Here is a 22,762-nt window from a genome sequence, read left to right as displayed (position 1 = left end):
CAGACTGTGCACCAGAGGGTCCTTTAATTTAGCGGAAACAGATATGAGAGCTCTTAGTATCTGAAACAGGGGGGAAAAAAAGATTATTTTAAATTAGAAAAAGAGGCACAGATTGTTAACAATGAGTGTGATTAATCACTGGAGGCATTAGGAAGATGCTTGTACTTTATTAAGGGAAATCAGGATATCTCATCTCTTGAAGTTATCAAGTTAAACTGAAATATCTTTCATGATAAAGGCGTTGGTGAAACATCAGGTGTGGGGCCATGGTATAGGGACAGTTGCTCATGCCGAGCAGACCTGACCTGATCATGAGGTTAGATGTCTCTTTGGGCTCAAACTGGAGTTTAGTGAAGTGATCTGCTTAGTTTTGGAGCTGTCTTGGAGCTTGAACCCATGCCTGAGGATGTGGCAGTATTTTGCATCCACATGCTGTGGATGTGCCCGTTGGTTTTGGGGAAGGGCAAATGTCTTTTCTTCTCCACGGAAGAGACTTGCTGGAGGAGGCTGCTTCCTCTGAGCCTTCTCTTAGCAGGAGCTACTGTTCCTCCACTGTTGCTTATATTAAACTTCATGAGGAAGAGAAGGGCCTTTTATTCTCTTCTTTGCACTTCTGGGATATCCTGTGCAGTGAGACATACAGATAAAATCTGTCTGTTGAGAGGATCCTGTCTTGTTTTTCCTCTCGGAAGCCCCTCCTGGCTGGAAGTTGTCTGAACCAGCAATCTTTCTTTACTTGCAGTCTTTACGTCCTTACAAGTGCTGATGTTGGGTGCAAAAATGTGATCTTCTGGCTTCTCCATAGCTCCTTTTACCTGCTTAGTTCTGGAGGTGTTCCAAGGGTGAAGGTCCCTCCCCCTGTTTGCGTTTTTTCCTTCCTTGCCCAGGGCTGCTGGAGGCAGATGCTTCTCTRAAGGGCTGGTGGAGTCTGGCTGGGGAATCTACTGGCCCCAGGGAATCTGCTGCAACCCGAGGCATGTGGAGAGCCCTGTTGCAGCTTGGGGTGTCGTTTTTTGGGCTCTTTGAGGCGTTCTGGATGGCTCTTGGCACATATTGGGAAGCCACAGAGAAAACTTAGGCTCTAACTTCTTTCTTTCCATCCTCTCCATGTTTTTAGATAATCACTGCAAACCAGAATGGTTCTGAAAACAATGAAAGATGCTAGTATTTTTAAATTGGTTACTGGGCTCTTGCTGTTTTAAATCAGATGCAATATAATCTTCCTCAAAAAAAACTTTATATCATTCTTTAACTTTTCAACTCCTGCTACTTTATCTCCAACTGCTGTTGTCTGGGAAAAAATACACCACAAGAGCTGGGGAAGAGTGAGATGTGAAGATGAAGAAGCTGCAGTTTAGCTAACATGCTTTTTTTTTTTTTCTGACCTCCTTAAACTCCCAGGAGGTACAAAAAATATCTAACATACATATTTGTTTTAGTTTTACAGAAATTAGTAATATTCAATTTAAACTAAAAAAAAACCCTTCATATTTATCTTGATTTGGAAGAAAATGGGTTTGAAAGTTCTCTTGGATGTCTTTCTTGAATAAAAATAGTATTGATACCTCCCCATCACTGACCGTATGTCAACTAGGTTTTGTTTGTTATATGCTAGCGAAATGAAGCTCTAGTCTATGGTGTCCTGGGCTTTTTGAACTCCTTTGTAGGGTCTAGGTTTTTGTTTTCATTGTGGGTGGCTTTTTGGTTGTGTATACTGTTCTACAAAGCTCAGCAGCACAGGAAAAAGAATGTGACAGAGGAGAAACAAATAGTTTCTCTGTGAAGCTCATCAGTCTTTTGCTTCTGCTCCTTGTGAACACTATCAGCTAACTCRAGCTTTCTTGTTCTTTAGGGAAGGGAAGATTGAGAGGGACCAGAATTGATTATCCAGGAGTCAGGGGTGAGATCTTCAGGGAGAAGAGATGAGGAATGGGAATCCATCTTATCCTCTTGTATTGAAGGATCTCCTCCTACATGACACCAGCAACTCCATCCCTAAAAAAGGGAAGAGAGGAAAGAAGGTTTTAGGGCTTTGACTTGGTGGTGAGGATGGTGAAGCGCCTTGAGCTGTTTGGGTGAAGTTCAAGTGTTGGAAAGGGAACAGGTGGAACAAGAGCAAAGCAAGCAGGGAATTTGCATGAGGATATGTATATATCAACATGTCCTTACGGGCAGAACACCACAGCTGCCTTAAGATGTGTAGGATAGGGCAGGAGACCCCGCTCTTCTGAGGAAACTAGACTTGAAGTGGAGGAAGCTGTGGGTACCAGGAGCCATAGTTTCTAAGCAGGTAAAGCAAAAGTTTCTGAGATGGAACAAAACAAAATCCTGGTGGTTAAAGAAAAATTCTGGAAAAAGTCACTTTTCCAGGTCAGTTTGGGATGTCTGCTTACTCGAAGTGTGATAGAGTATGAATCATGCAAATGAAAGGAGAGAGATGGAGATTTGGGGTTCTTTTAATTTAAATACTAATTATTAGTTCCTGATCTCAGGCAAGGGGATGACAGCAGAAACAAATTCCTCTTGCTCAGTTTAAAGAAATTACCTGTTTGTCCTTGGTTGCAGGGATGGTGTGGATGRATTCCTGTGCCCTTGTAGTTGTTTCCTTCTAGAGATCTCGAGTTCATTGAGGAGTCCTGGCCCAGGGAATTTCTGTCAGTGCTGGTTACCAGGTTTTGTAGGTGAAGGCTCCTCATCTTCCTCCTTCCAGAAGAGAACTTTATTCCTTTTGTCCTCTAGTAATAGTACCCACACCTAATTGTGAGGACCTGTTCACAGGAGCTATAATTAAATATGTTATGTTGTTAGGAGCCTACATGAGGAAGGGTTTCAGGTTTTTACTTTGAGATCTAGGTGATTTTGAAATATTTGCACTGGGGAGAGAGGTATTTGCAGTGCCTCAAAAGTCTCGTGCCGATTAAGGTTCCTTTGCCCCTGGTGTGACAGTTACATTGATTGTTTTTTTCTTTTTGCAATTAAAAACCAGGAGGAACTTCAGAAGCAGATACCTCTCCCTGCAGCTGTGAGTCACCCAGTGATACCTGGACCCTTTCAGAAAAGGGAAGAAGGAGAAGCTKAAGTATGAGGAGATTCATGTTCTAGGCCCGTGCTCCGTCCTTTTGATCAGTGTTTGTAAATACAAAGAGCCACTTTCTTTTTGACCTGGGAGAAAATGCACAACTTGACCAAGGCCAAATGTTTATTACCCTTTGGGTGCCTGTAAAATCTACAAACTGTCAGTCTCTTTCAGAGTCTCTCTAAAGATGGAGGTAGCATTAGGTTCCTCGCATGCAAAACGTGACAGGTTGGATTGTTTTTGCAGGGAATGAACATTCCTCTTGGTAGAGGGACTATGGAAGCAACAGGGGATATTTTCTTATATCAAAATGCTGCCCCATCAAACAGGTTGGAAGCTTSTTGTCTGTAGGTGTCAATAACCTTGGAGCACAGGACCAAAAAATAGGTACAAAATCAGGAGCTYGCAGTGTGCTCAGTGTATGAAACGTAGCATAAGCTCCGAGGAGGSTAGAGCAATTGCATTAAAACGGAGTGGCAAGAGGATCATTGCATGCAGTARAGGTGATTTAAGGGTGCAGAAGTTAGCTGCTTTGGAAGTGAAATATTAGGGGAAAAATCATTAGCCCGGAGGAGAACATCTTCTGCTTTTATCCTGGATCCTGGGCTGTGGCCCTGTTATCTCTAGAGGAGAATTTCCTGGRGAAGTTGTTGGTTGTTTTTTAAATTTGGGAAGCTCTTTACTCTGGAACTTCTCAGACGCTGCATAGGAAAATATCCCCCAGCCAGCAGTTTTAAGCCTCTGTCCACATCCTGTTCTCCAAGGAATGTGGGGAGCTGAGGCTGTTAATACGTGATCTGATTTTGTTTATTCTCTAATGACAATAGTTGACTGCTTAAAATAACGAACGCAGAGCATTAAGGAAGTGATCCATCTGCTTGCTTGTGCTAACTCTGTAAGAAATTCCTTTTTCTTATCCTCTCTTGAAAACAATACCCCAAAATCTCAAAACTGTTTGGAGGTGCCCTTTTCCTTCCCCTCCTACCTGCCCCAGCACTCCTGGAAAACAAGGAGGAAAGGAGATCCTATATTCCAGCTRAATCAGTACTTTGGGTTAGTGAAATGCTTATTTTAACAGAATGGGATCCAGAGATGTTTGACTGCTAATGTTGGACCTCTTAATGTATATATCTACTTGTATTGTGGTCAGAAAGTGCATCTGCTAGGAAGTCTTCCATTTTTTGCCATTTGCATCTTGCGGAGAGAGAATTAGGAGGGAAATCAAATGCAGTGTCCCAGCGTTGCCTGTAAATCCACACTGCAAGTGCCAGCTCGCTCGTTTTTCCTCTTAGCAAGTGCTATTAATTGCATGCAAGAACAGCCATGGAAAGGAAAGTTAAAGCTGCTCTGCACATCTCTGAGTTCGGCCCAGATGAAGAACGATTGAAATAATGATCCGGAATTGCTATCCTTAAGACATGACAGAGTGAAAAAAACATCAACCTTGATTTGGAGAGGGGAGAAAGGTAGAGATGGGCTCAGAAAGTCCAGGCTGGTTTGTTTGAGCAGGTAGCAGAGCGGGGGGATGCCGCTCTCGCGCCGCRCGCTCCCCTTGGCCTGGGACAGCAGCGGGGAGCCCGGAGCGGCCGGCGTCCCGGCGCTGCCTTCTGTCCTCCCTCCCTGCCCTTGGCTCCTTGTCAAGCAGCTTCTGTGGGCCCAAAATGAGCTTTGCGAGGAGAGCAGACATGGAAAGCGATTGAGCAGTTGGGCTTGCGCTTGTTTTTTGAGAAGAAATACCCAAATAACATTTTTGAGAAGAAATACACATTATTTTGAGAAGAAAAACACAAAAGCTTAAGAGTTTTCTTTTTTGCAGCTTGCAGCAGATGCTCTTGATCTTTCACTTGCAAGCATAAAATACGGACTCCGCGTTGATAGGGGTGTCTGTAGGGTGTCATCCATCCAGTAAGACCCAGGACTTCCAAAGACATTTTGAGTATTTATKAAAGTTTAGGGAATTTAGGAATTTGGCAGATAGGAGCGTTTTTTATCTCCAAGTTATGTCCAGTTGCCAGCAGTGACTCTTAGCTGCTTTCCTAGATTATTATCTCAGTGTTATTCACCTTACAGTGTCTTTTAAGCATCTGCTCTGATGGCCTTTTGCATTTGCATGTGTTTGAGTTTGCCCTGCATGTGCTTGAGTTTGTCCATAGGGAAAATACACAGTTTAATTCTCACCGGGCCTGAACAGTGGGGTGTGTTCTCCSAAATGCTCCTGCAACCCCTGAGATATATTATTTTAATGCTAATATTTGTATGTCTCCTTTTGCATTGTCCTGCTGAGCCCGTGTATGGGGCGTCACGCTYGTGGCTTGAAGGCTGAGCAACGTCATGTGCGTACAGGAGAGACTCCTGGCTCCGTTTCTTTTGTGCAATAGTGTTTATCATCTCCACCTGGGCCTTTTGTGCGAGGGTGCAGTTGGTTCTTTAAAAAATACATTRCATTTTTTCCATATTCCAGGCGGAGAGGTGGTGAGCAGCCCCGTTCTCCCTGGCAAACCGACACATCCAAAGCAGTGGCAGGTTTTGGGGCACCACGATATGATGCGACCAAAGCGGCTCTCTGGTTCCTAGGAGCAAACCCTGGAGGCTCTTGCATCCAGTTGCTTCCCGAGTGAATTGTCTCTTTTGTCGAGCCCGAGTGTTACCAAAACAAGCGCTCCGGGATTATTTCGACAGGATTGATAATGATCCCAGTTACTGGCTTAGTTAGACCTGATCTGAGAGAGAGSCAAAGATCTCGAGTGCTGTAGAAGAAACCCTTGTTTCTGGTACCTTTTACTCCTTCTATGGATCTTAAATCTGCAGCAGAATCCATAAAAATTAGTTTGGTGCCTGATGCCTTGGCAGACTGGAGCCGTTTGGAACTGCCATATGCTAATTGTCATCTTTATATCAAAGGAGTTCAAAACTGTTTATTTCCATTCCCTCCTACTGCAGACTTTTTTTCCCCTTTCTTTTCTTGCTTGTGTTCAAGTTTCTTTGGTAAACTGTAGGTGGCATAAGGAATATTTTCGTTTCTTGATGCAGTTCCCTTTGCTGGAGGAGGGATACAGTAAGAAGTCAAATTTGGCTTTTTCTGAGAACTATATAAATCAAACAAGCATTATTTAAAGTGCAATGCTGTATTGCTCACTTCCCAGTGACACAGGCTGGTTTATATTTCTTTCTTGACCTTCCTGCCACTGTTTGGGCACCTATCAAAGAAAGCCTCGCTAGACCTTTCCCACAAGCTGCATTTCCTACTTCTATAATCAGCCTTCTGGAGTTTGGGAATTATTGTCTCTAATGCAGAGTGGGCAAATTTACCCCAAAGTAATTTGCTTTATAAAGTATATTCGGTATAATTTGAAAATATTGACGTACCTTGTCCTGCTTTTCACATGGGGAATAACTTTCCCCGTTACTTGAAATCTCGGCTCTGGATTTCACTCCTTTCGCAGGTCCTCATGGCTCTTCTCTAACCATAGGTGCTCTGGGCAAAATCTATAGAGGTGAATTGAGGGACTGACCTTTTCTTTGCTTGTGATGGTTTTAATGCAAAAGAAAGTCAGTAGTTACAGGAAGCCAAATTCTTCATGTGCTTTTGGCCCCAGACAGCCTGATACTTTCCCTGGTGTGGAACAAACCGCTCTTGCACATACGGCATTTTGCAGGTGAGGACCCAGGGAGTGTTTCAAAAGAGTGGATTTGTAGGAACCCGCTTTCCTTAGCCTCACGGGCCCCACATTGCTTTTAAAAACCATACACCATCCCGTAGCCAAATAACGAGTGCTTTGATATGCAAACACAAAAGGAATTTGCCCTGGGATGGAAGCRCCCTCCGAGACGGGGTGGAAGCCGCTGCTGATGCCGTGGGCAGAGCCCCTGTTTCCTCCTGGTCGGAGTCACAGCAGAGCAGCTCCCTGGCGCAGGGGGCTCGCGGGGTGCTTGGCTGGTAGGGGTTTTATGTGGGGTTTTATATTCCTCACCCCACCCTTGCTGCAGGATCCCCACAATCCGTCCCCGTGTCCAAAGCGGCTCCTGGACATTGCGAGAGACATGGGCCAAGATTAGATGCGTTGTCCCCGTGTCCCCACGTTGGAGCACCCGTCCCTTGCTCAGAAGGGTTATTCAGACGCCCTTCTGCCCCCTCACTTGTAATCCCAGGCTGCTGCTTTTTCCATTCTCCAGTATAATATTCCTGTTGCTTCCGAAGGGAATTAGCGGTGTTTCGTATGGTTGCGAGCTGAATAAGAGGGAATAAAGGCAGGGTTTTCTTCTTCCCCACGTAGCCCCGGCGGCCCATGAATCACAGCTGAGAAACTGCTTTGCTAGAGCTGTAATAACCCAAGGCAGCAAAGGGAGAAGTGATTTAAACCTTGAAGCAGTCGATTAAAGGTGGCTTCGGGCGCGGACCTGGGGATTTCTCCTTTGGGAAAACTGCTCCTCTTGCTCCTGGAGTTAACAGGTTGAAGGGGAGCTGCTGGGCCAGTATCACTCAATAACAAACCCTGCTCTTTATTGGGTGAATATGCGTCCTTTTAAATGACGTCTTCAGCTTTTCTACAGGAAAGTATAAAATAGGGGTGTTGATAGATTTAAGTGAGAGAGATTCTGATGTTTGCTGATGTTTAGGACCAAGCTGTCCTAAGCCTTACTTTGGACTTGTAAACAAAACCTAAACTCTTAATTTTATTCGGTGCTGTTTCTACTTCAGTTTTTTCGGTTGATGCTTAAATTTGCTAAAAGAACAGAACGTCAACTTTTTATTCACAAAGTTGCTCTTGAGAAGGTTTCTGGCAGGCAGCTTTGCAGCCCAGCGTGGGCAACGTGCAACTAAATAAATCCCCTTGAGATCCCAGGTGACCGTCAAGCAGCCGCCGGGGTAGCAGCAGCGACTGCCTCCCCCTGCGCCCTGAGAAAGCCCRGGCCCTTTTACAATTACAGGTTTGAACCCAGGCCGGCTATTTTTGAGAGTAAACCGATGTTTTTCCTTTTAATTTGGATCATGTAGCAGCTGGAAAGGGACATTGGAGTGCCTTAAAAAGCCCAAACAAGCTGCAGTCTGGAAGCGAATGCAGGATTGAGCCGGGTGTTTGTTGGGAGCAGCTCGTGGTGCTGGGCCACAGAAGCTGAATGAGTCTGGACAACCTGGCCCCGCTTTRCTTGAGCTAATTCAGATTTAGGGCTTTTTTCCACCTTGGTTTTTGAATGCATCCTTTGCTTTATGTTCGCCGGGATGGCTTCCCTTGCTTTCCTGGTGTGTTGGTGTCTTCTCATCCGCTGTGCTCAGCTCCCTTAGGATAACGCCGTGAACGTGGAAGAGGAGCCCCCAGATTGGAGTCTGTGTCCTGACGTAGCASCGCGTGGTCAGAACCGATGAATTTGTCACTTTGGCATCGCCTTGGCCTAATCTTCAGGCTTTTGTACCACAGTTTCATTAGTGGTGACCTGGAGTAGCTTAACGGAGGACTTAACAGCCAGCTCGTGTCTTTTCTTTTAGAGGAAGAAAATCCCAATTTCCCCTTTGATGTGTCCATCCTTTGTGTTTGCTTTTCCTCTTCTGCAAAGCCACGTACAACCTTTAAAAGCCGGATCGTTGCTGCATTGGTCTGCACAGTTATTAAGGTGACAGTGACTTCAGGCTGCACAAAGTGCCTGGGTGACTTCAGAGCAGGCAGAGCCRGGTCAGGACAGGGTGCCTGTTGGAGCCCTGCCCTGTGTAGGGTGATGATGTTTGTGGGTGCCCRGGACACTGGGAAGCAGTGTTGAATTCCCAGCCTTTTACTGCGCCTCACATTTGGACTGTTGTCTTCTGAAACTGTTTACCTAGAGTATTTATTTCTGCCTTTTTGTATAATAAGAGGTTGCTGCATCTGTGTCTAGAACACCAAGAGAGAGACTGCTTTGAGTGCTTAGTTAATCTATAGGTTCTGATATTGCTTCTGATATCAAGACCTCTGTCATCAAGCTGCATCACTTAATGCCTCTGTTTTATACACACGATTTTGCCCACAGCCTGATATGAGCATTACTTAAAAAATTGGTAGCAAATTTGTAATTCCAGTATGATTTTGAGCCTTGGGAAGGATGGGATGTAGCGAGTTCCTCACATATGGATCTCTCCTCTTCTCCCAGGGCTGCCTCACGGTAGAACATGAGCAGGTAATGCACAAGGAGCACCACTGGGAATCATGTCAGACGAGTCAATCTCAGGGAGTGATCCGGACCTGGACCCGGACTTGGAGCAGGAGGATATGGAAGAGGAGGAGGAGGAAGATGAGGAGGAGGCGATGGAGGAGGACAACGATGGGGATGACGAGGAAGACTTACTTGATGAGAATGGTAAGTGGATGGAGGTGTGAATCTGCACATACGTTCGTTACACAAAACTGGTGTTACTAATTTTGGTGAGAGACACYGCTATAGACGACATAAGGGTTAGGATCTGTCTGGGAATTGGTAGGGAGAAGTGTTTGTGTTAGTTTATAGTTTAAATAGGGATTTAATGTAGGTTAAATTTGGACTCCTGGCCAAAAACATTTCCATTGTGTAACCAAACCAAARCCACAGCCCGTAAGGAGGATAGAATTGCTGAAGTGACTATAGGTTCTGGGAAAACAACAAAAAAAGAAGTAAATAAATCAACTTATGGGGATAAATCTACAGAAGGGATGATGATCTGTGGGCTGCAAAAAAGAGCACGTGGCTCARGTGGAAATTCTCTGAGCTCTCTTTGCCCCCCAGCTCCCTTTATCCTAACACAGCTGCCTATGGGGGTGCCTCTGTGTTCCCTTCCTTTAAAACAATGACTTTCAATAACTTCAAAAAATGCAGAGGTCTTCAAATGCCCCTGCTGCAGCCTTCTGAGCTTGGACTTGTTTTTCTGAGCACAGAATGTGGTAAAGGCAGGTATTTCTCTTGCTTCCTTGTTCCTGAAGTATTTTTGGTTTCAAAGCAGCTTGTCGTTTGTGTGTGTGTGTGTGTGTGTGTGTGTGCTTTTTACTTATTTTTTAATTCTTTCCGTAACTTGCTGATGGAAACTGCTGTATTGATATAAAATGCATGTAAAATGTTTGCACACGTGAATTTTATTCCTCGGATTTTAATCATTCAGTGGCTTTACTGGGAAAATAGCAGAAATGGAAGTGTTAGCTCAGATATGAGAGTTCCCAGGGCAGCAGAGCAAAAGGAACCAACTTTTTCATGTCCAAAGGACCATCCATCCCCCATRGTTTTAGTCACAGACCTATGTATTTTATCGTGTACATCAGTGTTGCTGCAACTGAATACTCGTATCATTTCTTGGGCTTATCCTGTGTATATCAGCACATTGCTAAGCCTTAATAAAAGCTCTTTGCTATAATTTAAATTCAGACCTTAGTAGAAAACACTGGAAACGTGTTTATGCTTTGCATTTCTGTAGTAACTGATTAAAAATAAATTTTAACCAAAGGAGGAAACGCTGAGGAGCACTAAAAGGCAATTTACATGTAATTGGCCAAAAAATCAGTTGAGAAATGAAAGGAGGTACTTTTGCCCATCTGATGTTTATAGCTTCAGGTGCAGGTCACCTCTTGCAAATCCTCTTGGGGAGMGTGCAATTACTTTTAATCATTTTAAAAGGTTAATTTTCCCCATCTCTTGGAGAAGTTTGCCCCTCCCCAGCCACATTGTTCCTCCTTTTGCTTTTTTGGTTATTCTGAAGATGTTTCATGAGGAACTCTGGGTGGAGGGTCCTCTGCCCCTGCTGTACAAGGACCCATGCTTGTTTCCAGCACTACAAGATCCAAAAGATCCCTACTTCTCCATGGTTATTTCCTTGGAAGGGCTAAAGCTTGCTTAGATTTTTCCCTTACTGAAAATTATTGTTTTAATGGGAGGTAATGATAGCAATTATAAAACTGGAAGTTTTGCTTGTTCCRTTTTGAAATAGTGACTGTGTTTGGGGCATTTAGGCCTTCTGTATTTTGACAGTGATGATGACTCCTCAAGAATCTTTCAAGCTGCGTGTGATATTACCCAAACTGTTGATATTGGGTCGTCTCAGTGTTGGCAGCAACTCGGGCCTTGCACGTTTAGTCTGGTTTCAGCTTTTCGGTCTATTTTGGGTGCGGAATTAATAGTTTTGCGGTGCTGATCATTTCAAAGGCAGGGACCGCTCATCCCTCGGAGCCTTCCCGAGGAAAACTCCTGCGCGTTGGAACGAAGCCCTCTGTCGTGCTCTGGCTCTGCATTTTTTTTCCCGAATGGCTTTGGATTATTGTGATCAAAGTGTATAGAATTGATAGTCTCCTATTTGCACATGTAACCCGCCATTATAGGGGTGGCAGGTTGCATCTTTTCCCGCCTCTTGAGCTGCCTTAAACATGTTTTTAAAGTGCTGCCCAGGGTGAAAAGTGTTAAGAAACTGATTGTTTCAGTGTTGTGCAAGGCGTCCTTRTGGGCACAGGCCTTCATGTACTGTCCTCAAAGGCTACCGGTTGTGTTTGCTTTGCAAGGAGGGGGTACAGCAGGCAACAAACTGTACAGTTTTTAACGTACACACATACCAGAAAACACCAAACAATAGCCCAAACAACTGCAGCTGTGATGCTGCCAAGACCTACCCGCTGTTACCCTKGGGTTGTGCCCTGTGTTGCTCATCTTGGTTATTTTTGCCTGTCTTGTCCCCTCCTTTGTCCCCAGGTTTGGGGTGGTGGTAGCTCCATGATGGATGGAGGCAGTCCCTCTTCCCTATCACATTTGTGCTTGTTATTTGCTCCACGCCAAAGTGCTGGAGCAAAACAAAACTGCCCTGTGTAGGGTTAGTGTGAACCCCGGGACTCTGAGGGGTGAATTTGGGACTCACCTGTGTTGATGGGACAGAATCCCAAACCCTGAGAGGCTGGAGGACATCAGCTTGGRCTGCAGCTCCATCATAGCAGGAAGGCGTCGGGGTCAAGTCTCACCTCCACATTGAAGGCAGGTTGACACAGAGGTTAGTGAGGAGGAAGAGAGACCCTTGTCCTCACCTTGCCCTCTGTAATCCCTGCTCACCCCGTCCGTGAGGTTTAGTAGCGTCATGAAGGATCCAAGGAATATCACCTCTTGCTCCTGGAGCACATTCCAGCTTGTTTGTTCCATGGCTCCTTGTGTTTGAACTTGAGCGTGCGCTATTAAGAGCTCGAGCTTTTAGTTCCTGGGAATATCAGACCAGGAATACTCAGATGATTMACACTGTTAATTCAGGCTCATTAAGATCTTCACTTCTTCTTGGGCACTTACTAGAAAAAAGTCCSTTTTGGTGAAGGACAGCAGCTAGATGAGGTTTGTGCGTAATTTTTGCTTGGATATTGGAGAAAAAGAAAAGTTCTCAGAAAACAGCAGCAAGAAGGGGTTTATATTTGAGGTCGTGTTCAGCTCTGCATCCTCATGGGGCTTGTTATTGGACTGAAAGTGCAGTTTTTTGCAGCTGACGTGATAATTTCCTGACCTAACCTAAAGGGAGAAGTAAGTGGTTAATACCATACTTAGTAGAAAGTTCGTTAGTACCTGGTGTTATTAAAGCTGAAATTATTTGGTAAATCTGCTCCTAACGTGATGTGGAGGAGTAGATTAATGAGCACAGACCTTGGGAGCGGCGTTTCCGAAGCAGCCTCCTCCTGGAGCACCAGACTCTGCGTTCCCTATGGGGACACGGTGCTTCTCCGTGGGCTTCTCCTCCCAACTCTTGTCCAACCCCACTACGTGCTGGAACCAAACCCAGCTCTGCATGTGGGAGTGCCCAGATGAGCGTGTTGGATTGAAGAGGGAGCAAATTCCTCTCCTCCCAGGGCAGCAGAGGAGCTTGGTTGGTATGAATCTGTTCACTTAGCTTGGTTGGTATCAATCTSTTCACTTAGCAGGATCCTCTGCTCATTTCCATGAGTTTTTCCCTTTCAGCTTGAGCTATTCCCRTAAATTGGGTCATGCTCTACTCACCTGCATGAAACTGAGAGGCAGAGGCAAAAGATAATAGTCTCTGAGCAATACTTGGTTAAATAATACCCCGTGTGGTGTCATTTTGCATCCACGTTTATAAGGGCAGGAGGAGGGATAAAAGGAGCCACTGTTGGAGAGCACAAGGTATTTAATTTTTCCTTGGGCTGCATGGACCTTCTTGTACTAGCAAGTGGATGTGCTAGCAAAGCACGGAAGGAGGTGAGGAGGATTCCTTGATTTTCCAGCTCTCCTGTGTCCTGTGTKTCCCCAGGCCACAGCAGTGGGAGCCTGCGCCTCGGTCTGCAGAGCATGATGTGAGTTTTGGGGACAGGAGAGGTGACAGACATCTGTTTTTCCACCTTTATTTAGGAGCTTTTCTGTCTTTTGCTGCTTTTATTTTCATTACTTGGGACTGCAAGGAGCTCTCTAGAAGGGTCCATGGGCAGTGCTGGAGATCAACATCATGGTGGTAACAAACCTCTACTCAGAAATAAATCCGAAGCCCAACAGTGACCCTAATCTGGTAAATGTGGGTAACCAGACCCGACTTCTCTGCACTGCTGGCTATTTTGCAGTTCTTAATTAGATTTTAATGCTTGTGGTAACCTTCTGCAGAAGGTCTTGCAAGCCAAGAGCTGCATGCAAACAGGATGGGGCATGGGATATCTGAGAGACACAAAAGTCAGCTTCTCTGTATGCCAAGTGTTTTACCCGTGAATGAATGTCCCACTTGTGTTTAAACATTACCAAAGTGTCATGGGAACCTGCATTAGCTTAAATATATATATCTTAAAAAAAAAAAAATTCACACACATATATATGTATCCTTGCAGATCAGAATRTTTAAATGTGATTTATTGGAGTAGAGTGACTCGAGGGTCAGCAAGCATGTAGCCAGCTGCAGGACTTTGATGCCTTTCGCAGCTGCCTGTATAGTTAAGAAGATTTAAAAGAGGAAGTTTTACCTGGTTTTGAGAGGAATAGGAGCACCTTCATCACTGCTGTGTGTCTGATGAGCATATGCTGTGTTCGGCTGCTTTCCTGTAATGCTGAGGGTCGCAAAATAATAGTAGGGAAGGGACAACGTGACTTTGCCCAGGTCTCATGAGCCTTGGAGGAAACCAGAGTCCAAATCCTCCACTTGACATTTTCAGCAATGCCCCTTTTCCTTCTAGGTGAGCCGGGCAGGCTTTCCCATTGAGATGGAACTGCACAACAACTCCTTGGTCTCCCTTTTCCATAATTCATCCGGCTTTGCTGTCTTAACTCCACTTAAATAATCTGTGTGCACAGCTACGTGTTGTGCATGTACAGTATTTTTGGCYGAGAAGAATTGGCAAGCTTGGTGGGAGAGGAAACTTTGAATTAAATGACGACTATTCTTCAAATGCTTAAACTATAGTATTGCGTCACTGATCTTCTCTTTATTTGCTATTTTAATTTGCTGCCTTGATCGAAATTTGAGCTTTTTGAAGCGTCTGCCTGATGGTTTGGCCCAAAGCTTTTTGATGCAATATCCGCTTCTTTTTTTTTTCATTTTAATAACTGTAATTTCTTCTGCAGATGCTGAAAATGTCTTGTTCTCATTTTCTTGAGCATGCAGTTCACTGACTCAGTACGAAAAAAATTCCAAGTAGGAGTTTAAAGATCAGAAGATGTTATTTTCACTTGGAAGTATGCAAATGGCAAGCAGAGAGGAGAGAGCTGTGAGATAACATCTTTTGGGGCTAGGTGCACRGCAACTTTTGGTTTGATTCCCTGTCAGAACAACTTTAGCAATTAAAACATCTGCAGGTGATCTTTGYGTACAGGAAACATTTAAAGTTTTAAATGGCTAAGTTAAAGCCACTAGAAATAATTGGGAAATGGCCTTTCTGCCTACTTAGGGCTTGTGATTTAGGTCCAGTTTGCACGTGGATGAAAACTGGGTTTAAAATAGAGGGCAAAATCSCTCTTGCAAAGCACGACTCTGTTGCGTTCTCTTTAGCAGCAGAAATTGGGGCAAAACAATCCGATGTTATCCCCTACATTTCAGCCCAAACCTCTTGGCTATCAACGGAAGGACTTCTTTGGTTTTCCTTGGTTGGTTTAGGTCTTGCTCACAGGATCTGGAGTTGTAATTTATGGTGCAATATTAATTAAAAAGCAGGTGATTCTCAAAGCCCGGCACCCCAGGTTGCCAACAGCTGAAGTTGTTGAGTTGGTCTTGGGACCCTGAGTGGGAAGGAGGATCCAGCCTGTGAGGTTGGCCTTGCCAAAATCTGGGCTTATCTGTAACAACCCCAGCTCCACCAGGAGGTCCTTCTCTAAACCGTTGCTGGCAAGTGAGAGGTTTGTGTGTCTCCATGCAAATACTTCCTTTAAATCTTGCTTCCTCGTCTCAGAAGTCCATTAGGGCAGATACGGAGGCTGTGTTTGGGTTATTTATTCCCAYCCTACAAAAAGTCCTAATAAGGTCGGCTGCAAGATCCTTGGTTACGGCCTTTGCTTGCCACGTTTGTCCCTCCTTTGCCCCTCGACCAGCACCTTAGGCTCTCGTGCAGCTGCCAGGCTGCTTGCACCCGTGGTGGGTGCCAGGCGGTCTCCATACCGAGCTCCTTATGCTTCATCCACTTGGATTTTTCTTTTCWTCTCGGGTAAAATCTGCATAGCTGTAACGGGGCAAGACGGGCTTCCTGTGAAGCCGGGCAGCGTTGCAAAGCGGCCGGGCTGCTCCCATGGTTGCAAAGAACTGCAATAAAAAGATCCTGGCCGCTTTTGCAGCCCTTGGGCTCAAGCTGCACCACCTCCCGCGCGCAGCACGTTGCTCGGGCCGGGCTCGCGCCGTGCCGGAGCTGCCTGGGGTTTGGCTGCTGCCTTTTCGCCCCTGAGCCGAGCGCAGCGCCGGCTGGCGCCTCCCCGTTGCCCGTAGGGATTCCCCTCGCGCGGGGCCCCGCTCCAGCCCGCCCGGTTATGTAAGGAGCTGGATTTTATTCGCCCGCCGYGCTGCCCGCGCGCCGCCGCCACCAGTTGAACGCGGGCTCCGCGCCGGGGCCGAGCTCCGCGCCGGGCCCCGCGGCCGCYGCCTCAGCTCCCGCTCCGGGCGGGCACGGAGGAAACTTTCTCCTTGGGAAACTTTCTCCTTCGGCTGCCCGCGTTGCTGTAGCTCCTTATGTAAGAGGCACCCTCCTGCGGCGCGGCGGGCTTTGGGGCGGATCTGTGCTCGCCAAGCCCCGTCCTGCCGCTGCTGGCAAGTGCAGCCCGCGGAGCTCTGAAGCAAAGTTACTCACAGCAACCTGAAGYGTGGCGGGAGAGCGAGTTGCCTGGAAACTTTAGTCTGGAAGAGCCCCGGGACGTGCAGAGCTGAGGGACCCTTTGGGCAGAGCGAGACCTCCCCTCGGCGGGTGCGCTGAGCAGCATGTTGCTCTTGGATGAGTCCCAGAAGTTCCCAGGTAGGACGCAGTGGTTTTCCTCCCCACCTTGCCCTTGCCTCCCTGCTCTGCACCGTTAGGATGCCGTTTCAAATTTGCTCCGTCCTGGGCGGGGATGGAAAGGCTGGACTTTTCCATGCCCTGTGCTGCTTATCAATTTGCTGGAGGGAGTTTGAGGAGGAAACACTTGTGCGTGGGGCTGGGAACACTGCAGACGTCCCCAGCCCAGCACCCTTGGGTCCCTCTCTGCCGCTCTCATGTTGCACTATTGCAAAAGCTGCTCCTAGCAGGAGAGGTGGCAGCTGCCAACGCAGCCGTTGCCTTTCCCCTCACCACGTTCGTTCCACGCTGTCCCCAGCGTCCTGCCGGGTCCAGTTGGAAGATCTTGGCTCATCCGTGGAGTATTTTGGAGCCCGTGGTGCTTGTTCCCGAGTCCTTTAGGCTTTTAAGAGCTGCTTTTTTTGTCCCYGTGAAACCGAAGGTGCTGGTGGAACCCCAGAAGTTTGTGTAGCCCAGTTTGTTCTRGGGTGGCCACCTCTCCAGTTGGGTCCTGGTCGCAGCCTTGGGTTTTGGGGTGGGGAAAAAGAAAAACTTTCCACTTTGTGTGCGCTTGAGGCCAATGCAGTTTGTAATTCAGCTTGTGATGGGGATGGACTCCAAGTTAAGCGGAGCTYCTGTTCCAGTGGCAGATCCACTCGGAGCTTGTTTGGAAAGATAAGAGGCTGGTCCAAAGTGATCCCCAGGCACTGCAGCTCCGCGTTAAGTAAAATCCATCCTGGTGCGGTGTGGATTTTACTTGGAGTTTTTACAGAAACGTTACAGTTTTGCTGTGTTTGGGGTCTGTTACAGGCAGAAGTGGATCCTAAGCGAAAGAATCCCCCTTTTCTTGCTTTCTTCAGCCTCTGGATGCAGAAACTAGTTGTGAGGGGGGTGTGACCTGAGAGGAGAAGGGAATTAGGATACGCAGCGCGTTTGCATAAAGGAGGACYTGGGGTGACACAAGTGGCTTATGCAACCCAAGCTAGGCTAATGGGTCAGAGAAGAGGGCAGGGGAAGGTGCTTGTGGATGTGGGGCTGTAGGTCACGCGGAAGGAGAACACKGGCTCAGAGACCTCCCCAAAACAACAGATGGGGAGATTTGGGGGAGTCAAACAGCAAAGAGCAGGAGCAGGTCTCCAGATGAGTTCAGCATTGTSCGTGCACCGATCCAGGCGGGAGGGCCGGGGCCGGTTTCACACGCCGTCCGCTCTCCAAAGCAGGGAAGTTGTCTGGGACAGCCATCCCTGGCTGTCCCCAGGGTGTCCGAGGTCACCCGAGGAGTCTGGGCCCTCTCACATTCCTGTTTTGCGCCCCACTTTAAAGGCCTTTTCTCCACCGGGGTGCCCGAGCAGCCCTTTGGGGGTCCTTTGGAGGAGCGGCCGGTGTCAGCGCGTTCCCAACCCGGCTGAGCTCGGCTCATTCTTCTCGCAGAGGTAGRTGTTGGGGCGAGGGGCGTCTCGCCCGCGCGCGGCCGCCTTCCCCGCCGCTCTCATTAGCYGTCTCGCGCGCCGCCGGCCGCCGGCCTGGCTGCCCTCGCGGGAGAGGTGCCAGGGCGCGCRGGCTCGCCACGCGCAGCCCTCTCCCGYGCGCCGCCTTCCTCCTTATTCCTTMAATTCCTGAAAATTCCCGGGACGGTGCTTTGGGGAGACGCGGCGCCAAGGGCAGCGCCGTTGGCAAATGATCGGCGGGTGGGTTTTGTTGCTCAAGGGGGAAATTCTCTTTAGGGAAGAGGGAAGATCGCCTGTTATCCCAGCATAGTGTAGGGAGCTGCTCGGCGCTGGTGCCTGCCCAGTTTCTTGGGGCTTCCTCCCTGCTAAAGAGAAGGATGGACCCATCCTACACACATGGATTGGGTCCTGCCTGTGAGCTCTGGTGTCCCCAAACCAGCGTTTGGACACGTTCCCACGTTGAAATTCCCCCTTCCCTACGTTATTGGCACCCTGTGCAGCGGCGCAGGAGCACGGGGACGCTGGGAAGATGCTGGGCTTGTTCCTCAGCGCTGCTCAAAGTCGGGATCGAGCATCGAGCCTCTTCTCCCCGCTCCATTTTACCAGTCCCAGGTGAAGCTGTAGGGYGAGGGCTGGGCACAAAGGCGAGCGTTTGCCTTGTGCAGCCTGCCTGCTTGCCGCCTGGCACCTGTGGAAGCACCCGGCACCCAAAATCCCCCCCTTAGGACACCCCATAGCTCCCAGGGGAGCCCGGTGCGAGGCTGATGCCACCCGTCCCGGCTACCTAGTGTGAACGGCCGCTTATGTAATCATTGCATAATGCCGAAGGCTCCGTCCCCTGCCCGTCCTCTTTCCTCAGTGCCTGGAAAGGACAGTGGGCAGAAGTGGAAAGGACAGTGGGGAGAAGGGTAACAGCCAGACGGGTTTCCGTGCCGGGAATACATCAAGCCCCCGGATCGGTCCCGTTTCCCCTCCCAACTTCAGAGATCCCTTTGCCCCCCTGAATCAGTATTTCACCACTATGATAAAAAAGACTCAGATTTGTTTTCTAGGTGTGTGTTTGAGGGGTGTTGCTTTAAAAATAAGTCAGGTCTTGGGGTGAAAGCGGGTTACATGCGGTTTAGATACCGGGGGTTATTTTTTTTCCTTCTAATCTGGCAGGCTCAGGTCCCTGCTGGGTTACTAGTTAACTGGGCTAGCCCGAAAGGGGAGGTTTCGGTTGCCTCCTACGTGCAGTTGCTGAAGCAGCAGCTTGTAGAGAACTTGCCAGCGCCGGAGCCTGAAACAACTTCCCAGTCGGTATCTCTGGTTTATGCAACTCAGTGGCTCCTGGGGCGCAGGGGACAGTCGTGCCCCGTCCCCACGGCACCATCGATGCCAGCCACGGGCACGCGAGGGAGGGAGGAGATGGTGGAGGAYGTTGCTTGGGAAAAGCAATTCGGCGCCTGTCTCGGGAGCAGAGGTGCCAGGTAGCGGGATTCAGGATTTCTCCAGCTCTTCCTGTCCCAAAGCACTGTGCAAAGGTTTAATTTGGAATTTCCAGCCCCTGTCCTCTGTCCCAGGRCGAGCGCTGGGCCCCACGGATGCCYGGTCCGTACCAGCACCTCCCCTTCTCCATGGTGGCCCAGTGTCCTGCAGAGGACGTGCTGTCCCCAGCTGGATTTTGAGGGACCCATGGGTGCTGGGGCCGGGACTTGGCTGGAGCCACTACCTGCTCTGCTCCTCCGGCTCCGGGTGTTGATCTTTGCAAGTGTGCTCCATACAAAAGGTTATATAAGTGCTCTTTGGTGTTTATGTAACTCGGGTCTCCTCAGTGTATGCAGCGTTGAGGCCCGGCCAGACCGAGAGCTCTTGGGTATTTGGGGCCTGGTTTGCTCTTGCATAATCCCGCCGTTAGAAGATATATTGTCTGTCACCAACGTTGGCTGYGTGACGGTGCCGTTTGCCTCCCCGCTGCTCCTTTTCCCTTCACTTTTGGAGTTGCGTCTCCCTAGCTCCTGTTCCTCAGCTCCTGCTCGGGAAGGAGCCCTCCAGGCCAGGGAAGGGGGTTGTTTTGTTCAGTGCCACCTCTTGGTCACTGCTACGCACGAGCCCTCCAATGGGCGAAGACGGCCCACGCTGCCCTATCGCTCATCACATTTTTCCTTGGATGAGGCTTAACTTCCCAGCCCGAGAAGGAACCTGGGTGGCTTTGCCCTGTATTCTGACTATTTTCTTCAGAGCTCATTTCACATCTACAGCCTGTGGTCCTGGGCTGGGGCTCGAAGCAGCTGCTCTCCTGCCTGCAGCCTTCAAACCTCCGGTGACCGATGGCTTCACGAGCATCAAGATGACCAGAGGACGTGTTCAGGACGCGGAGAGGGACACCAGGCTCAGCGCCTGCTTGCGGAGACAGCTGGGAAAGGGGGACCTGGGGTGGTGATAATGTCCCAAAGGCTGAAGATCTTGGAGATGTCAAAGATCAGCCAGGCTGAAGGCTGCCACGCTGGTGCTCAGGAAAGGGCTTCAGCAGCCGTAGACACCGAAACTCATCCCTGCACCACACTGCGGTGGCTGTGACTCGGGGCGATGCCCACGGGGTGAAGTCACCTGGGAGCCACCACCGCCGTCGCTCCGCAGGGGATGGGGGACAGCTCCGCATGGAGCGTGGTCCACGGTGGGGCCCGTGGCAGTCCTGGATGGGTCCTGGCCCCGCGGTGGGCAAGAGCGGGAAGGCCGGGAAGGGAGCCGAAGGCGGCGGCGTGCCGGAAGCCGCTCCGAGCGTCCCGGTCCCCGCGCGGGGCGGCGCCGGGTGCCGGGCGGGCTGCCGGGGGCCGTGGCGCCGGGTGGGGGGGTAGGTGTGCCCGTTACATAAGCCTTACATAATTAGGGCTTTGTTAAGAGCTCGGGGCTGGGAGGGGCGTAGCGGCGCCCAAGGCCCCGCGCCATCCCGGCGGCGCCGGAGCCGAGCGGCAGCCGGAGGGGCCGCGTCCTCCCACCGTCCCCGCYGGCAGCCTTTGGGGCGGCGGGCACCGGGGATCCCCTGCCCGGGATCCGCGAGCCTCTTCCCTCGGCCACGAGGCAGTAGTGACAGGGCTGCTCTTCCCGCCGCTTTCCCGCCGGCCGCGGAGCCTCCTGGTGCTCCGAGCACCGGCGAGTGTCTGCGGGCGCCGCGCGTGTCGCTGGCCTTGGCCTCTGCTCCCCGCCACGCGGTGACCGCTCGCGGCCGCCCGGAGCGGAGCTGCCCGGCGCCGGCTGGTCCCAGGCAGGCTCCTGCCCGTGAACTGCAGGGAATTCCCAAAACGGGGATTCACATTTAACTGCTCTTGTCTCCTTTGTGCGGGATGAGAGGGAGGGAGGTCCCRGAGCTGGAGCCGCTGTCCTTTGCCYGCGGCTGCCTTCCTCCCTGTCCCTGCAAATCCCTGTCCTTAGGGTAGGAAATAACTCTTGAGGACTCAGCAAAACAGTGCTATCCGGGATCCTGTGTTTCCGTAAGGAAGCAAGTTTAAAAACAAACACGAGTCTGTTCTCCCAGCGCTGCCCCTTCCCTGAAGTGCTTGGCACTGTGCTGGCAGCGAGCTCGGCCTCCAGGGAGGACAGGAAGCCTCCAGCCMGCCTCTCCAGCCTGCAAGCAGCTCGCGGTGCAAGGAAATATTCTCTTGTGGCTTGTGGTGGCGCTGAGAGGTCCTGGGCATCCTCTGGTGAAGCAGCTCCAGGTAGGGCGAGCTCAGGTCTGATCCACAACAACCGTTTCTGTGCTCCTAGGCGTGTCTGTCTGTTGCTAGACCCGTGGATGTTCACTTACACCCGTGGATGTTCACCTGCGCATGGATGTGTTGACGCAGAGATTGGGTGCCACTTTCACACGGATTTTCGCCCTCCCTGGTGTCGGGAGAAGCCTGTTGACTAAAGAAATCTCATCCCACCTCGGAGATGAACCTGCTTTTCCGTGACACTTGGCAGTGACCTGAGTTCCCTTGCGGAGCAGGCTGCCGTGAGGGCGACTCGCTGCCCACTGGAAGCTGCTGGAGAATATTCTTTACGTGGCACCCATGCTGTTCTGTGGGATACGTGGGAGTGCTCTGCACTGGTGCTACCTTCGTGTCCTGGTGCACCTCGGGAACCTTCTTGGGAGGATCCTGSTGCTGGTCTTGGTGAGCACAGCACAAAACATGCAGCAGAAATGGCCGTGAGCTTGAGCAGACGTGACCCATGGCCCTGTGCAAGGCAGTGCCAGCCCCTAGCTTGGTGGCTTTGCTTTTCTCATCGAGGTGGAGCAGGTAACAGGTAACTTCCCTAGAGTGCCGGTACCCGCGTGGCCAGCTCGCAGCAGCGTGCCAAGATCCCGTTACAAAACCATAATTGCATTTCTCTTGCGGATCGAGGCTGGGAGGAATTGGGGCAGGAATTAGTCCTTCGATTACCTAACGGCACCTTCTCCTCCAGCCTCTTTGCTCCCTCCGCAGAGCAGATCTGTCGCTTGTACCACGCAGGTTTCCACCTGTGTGGATGCTGTTTCTGGCCGTGGCTGAGCCCCAGCGGGTCGCAGGAGAAGCTGCCAGGTGGGAATCGAGCGGCTGCCATGGGGAGCCTCGCGATCCATGTGCAGGGGCAGGCGCTCTGATCAGCGAACGGCCTCGCGCGGCTGCGCGTGCAATTCCACGGAGCTYGTGTCCCACGCACAGAGGGAAGGAAAGGTAAATGCGGAGGTGGGATGAGGCGTGGAGATCGCGTGGCAAATGTGGAAGCATCGAGGGGAGACACGTAGCSGCCTCACCTTTGGGCTGCCCGGTCTTTGGATTTTGTCCGCGTCGCCTTCGTCCCTTCGTGGCGTGGGGCGAGCGAGCGGCTGCTCCCACCCGGGG

The 22,762-nt window shown here is 49.8% G+C and overlaps 1 protein-coding gene across 5 annotated transcripts in view; it reads left to right on the top strand.

Annotated features, from left to right (window-relative positions):
- RAD54L2 (RAD54 like 2) overlaps positions 1-22,762 on the top strand; it is a 50,784-nt gene that overhangs the window by 9,383 nt on the left and 18,639 nt on the right. For all 5 annotated transcript variants that reach the window (XM_026041518.1, XM_026041514.1, XM_026041515.1 and 2 more), the window contains one exon: positions 9,197-9,403. In XM_026041518.1, the coding sequence (XP_025897303.1) occupies positions 9,253-9,403 (151 nt within the window). In that variant the 5' untranslated portion in view covers positions 9,197-9,252. The remainder of the gene's footprint in view (positions 1-9,196; positions 9,404-22,762) is intronic.

The sequence above is a fragment of the Nothoprocta perdicaria genome, unplaced genomic scaffold, assembly GCF_003342845.1.
Source record: "Nothoprocta perdicaria isolate Ctin4 unplaced genomic scaffold, notPer1 scaffold_287, whole genome shotgun sequence".
In the NCBI taxonomy this organism is placed as follows: domain Eukaryota; kingdom Metazoa; phylum Chordata; class Aves; order Tinamiformes; family Tinamidae; genus Nothoprocta; species Nothoprocta perdicaria.
The sequence above is the reverse complement of the archived record's forward strand: the minus strand, read 5'-3'. Positions and strand labels throughout refer to the sequence as shown.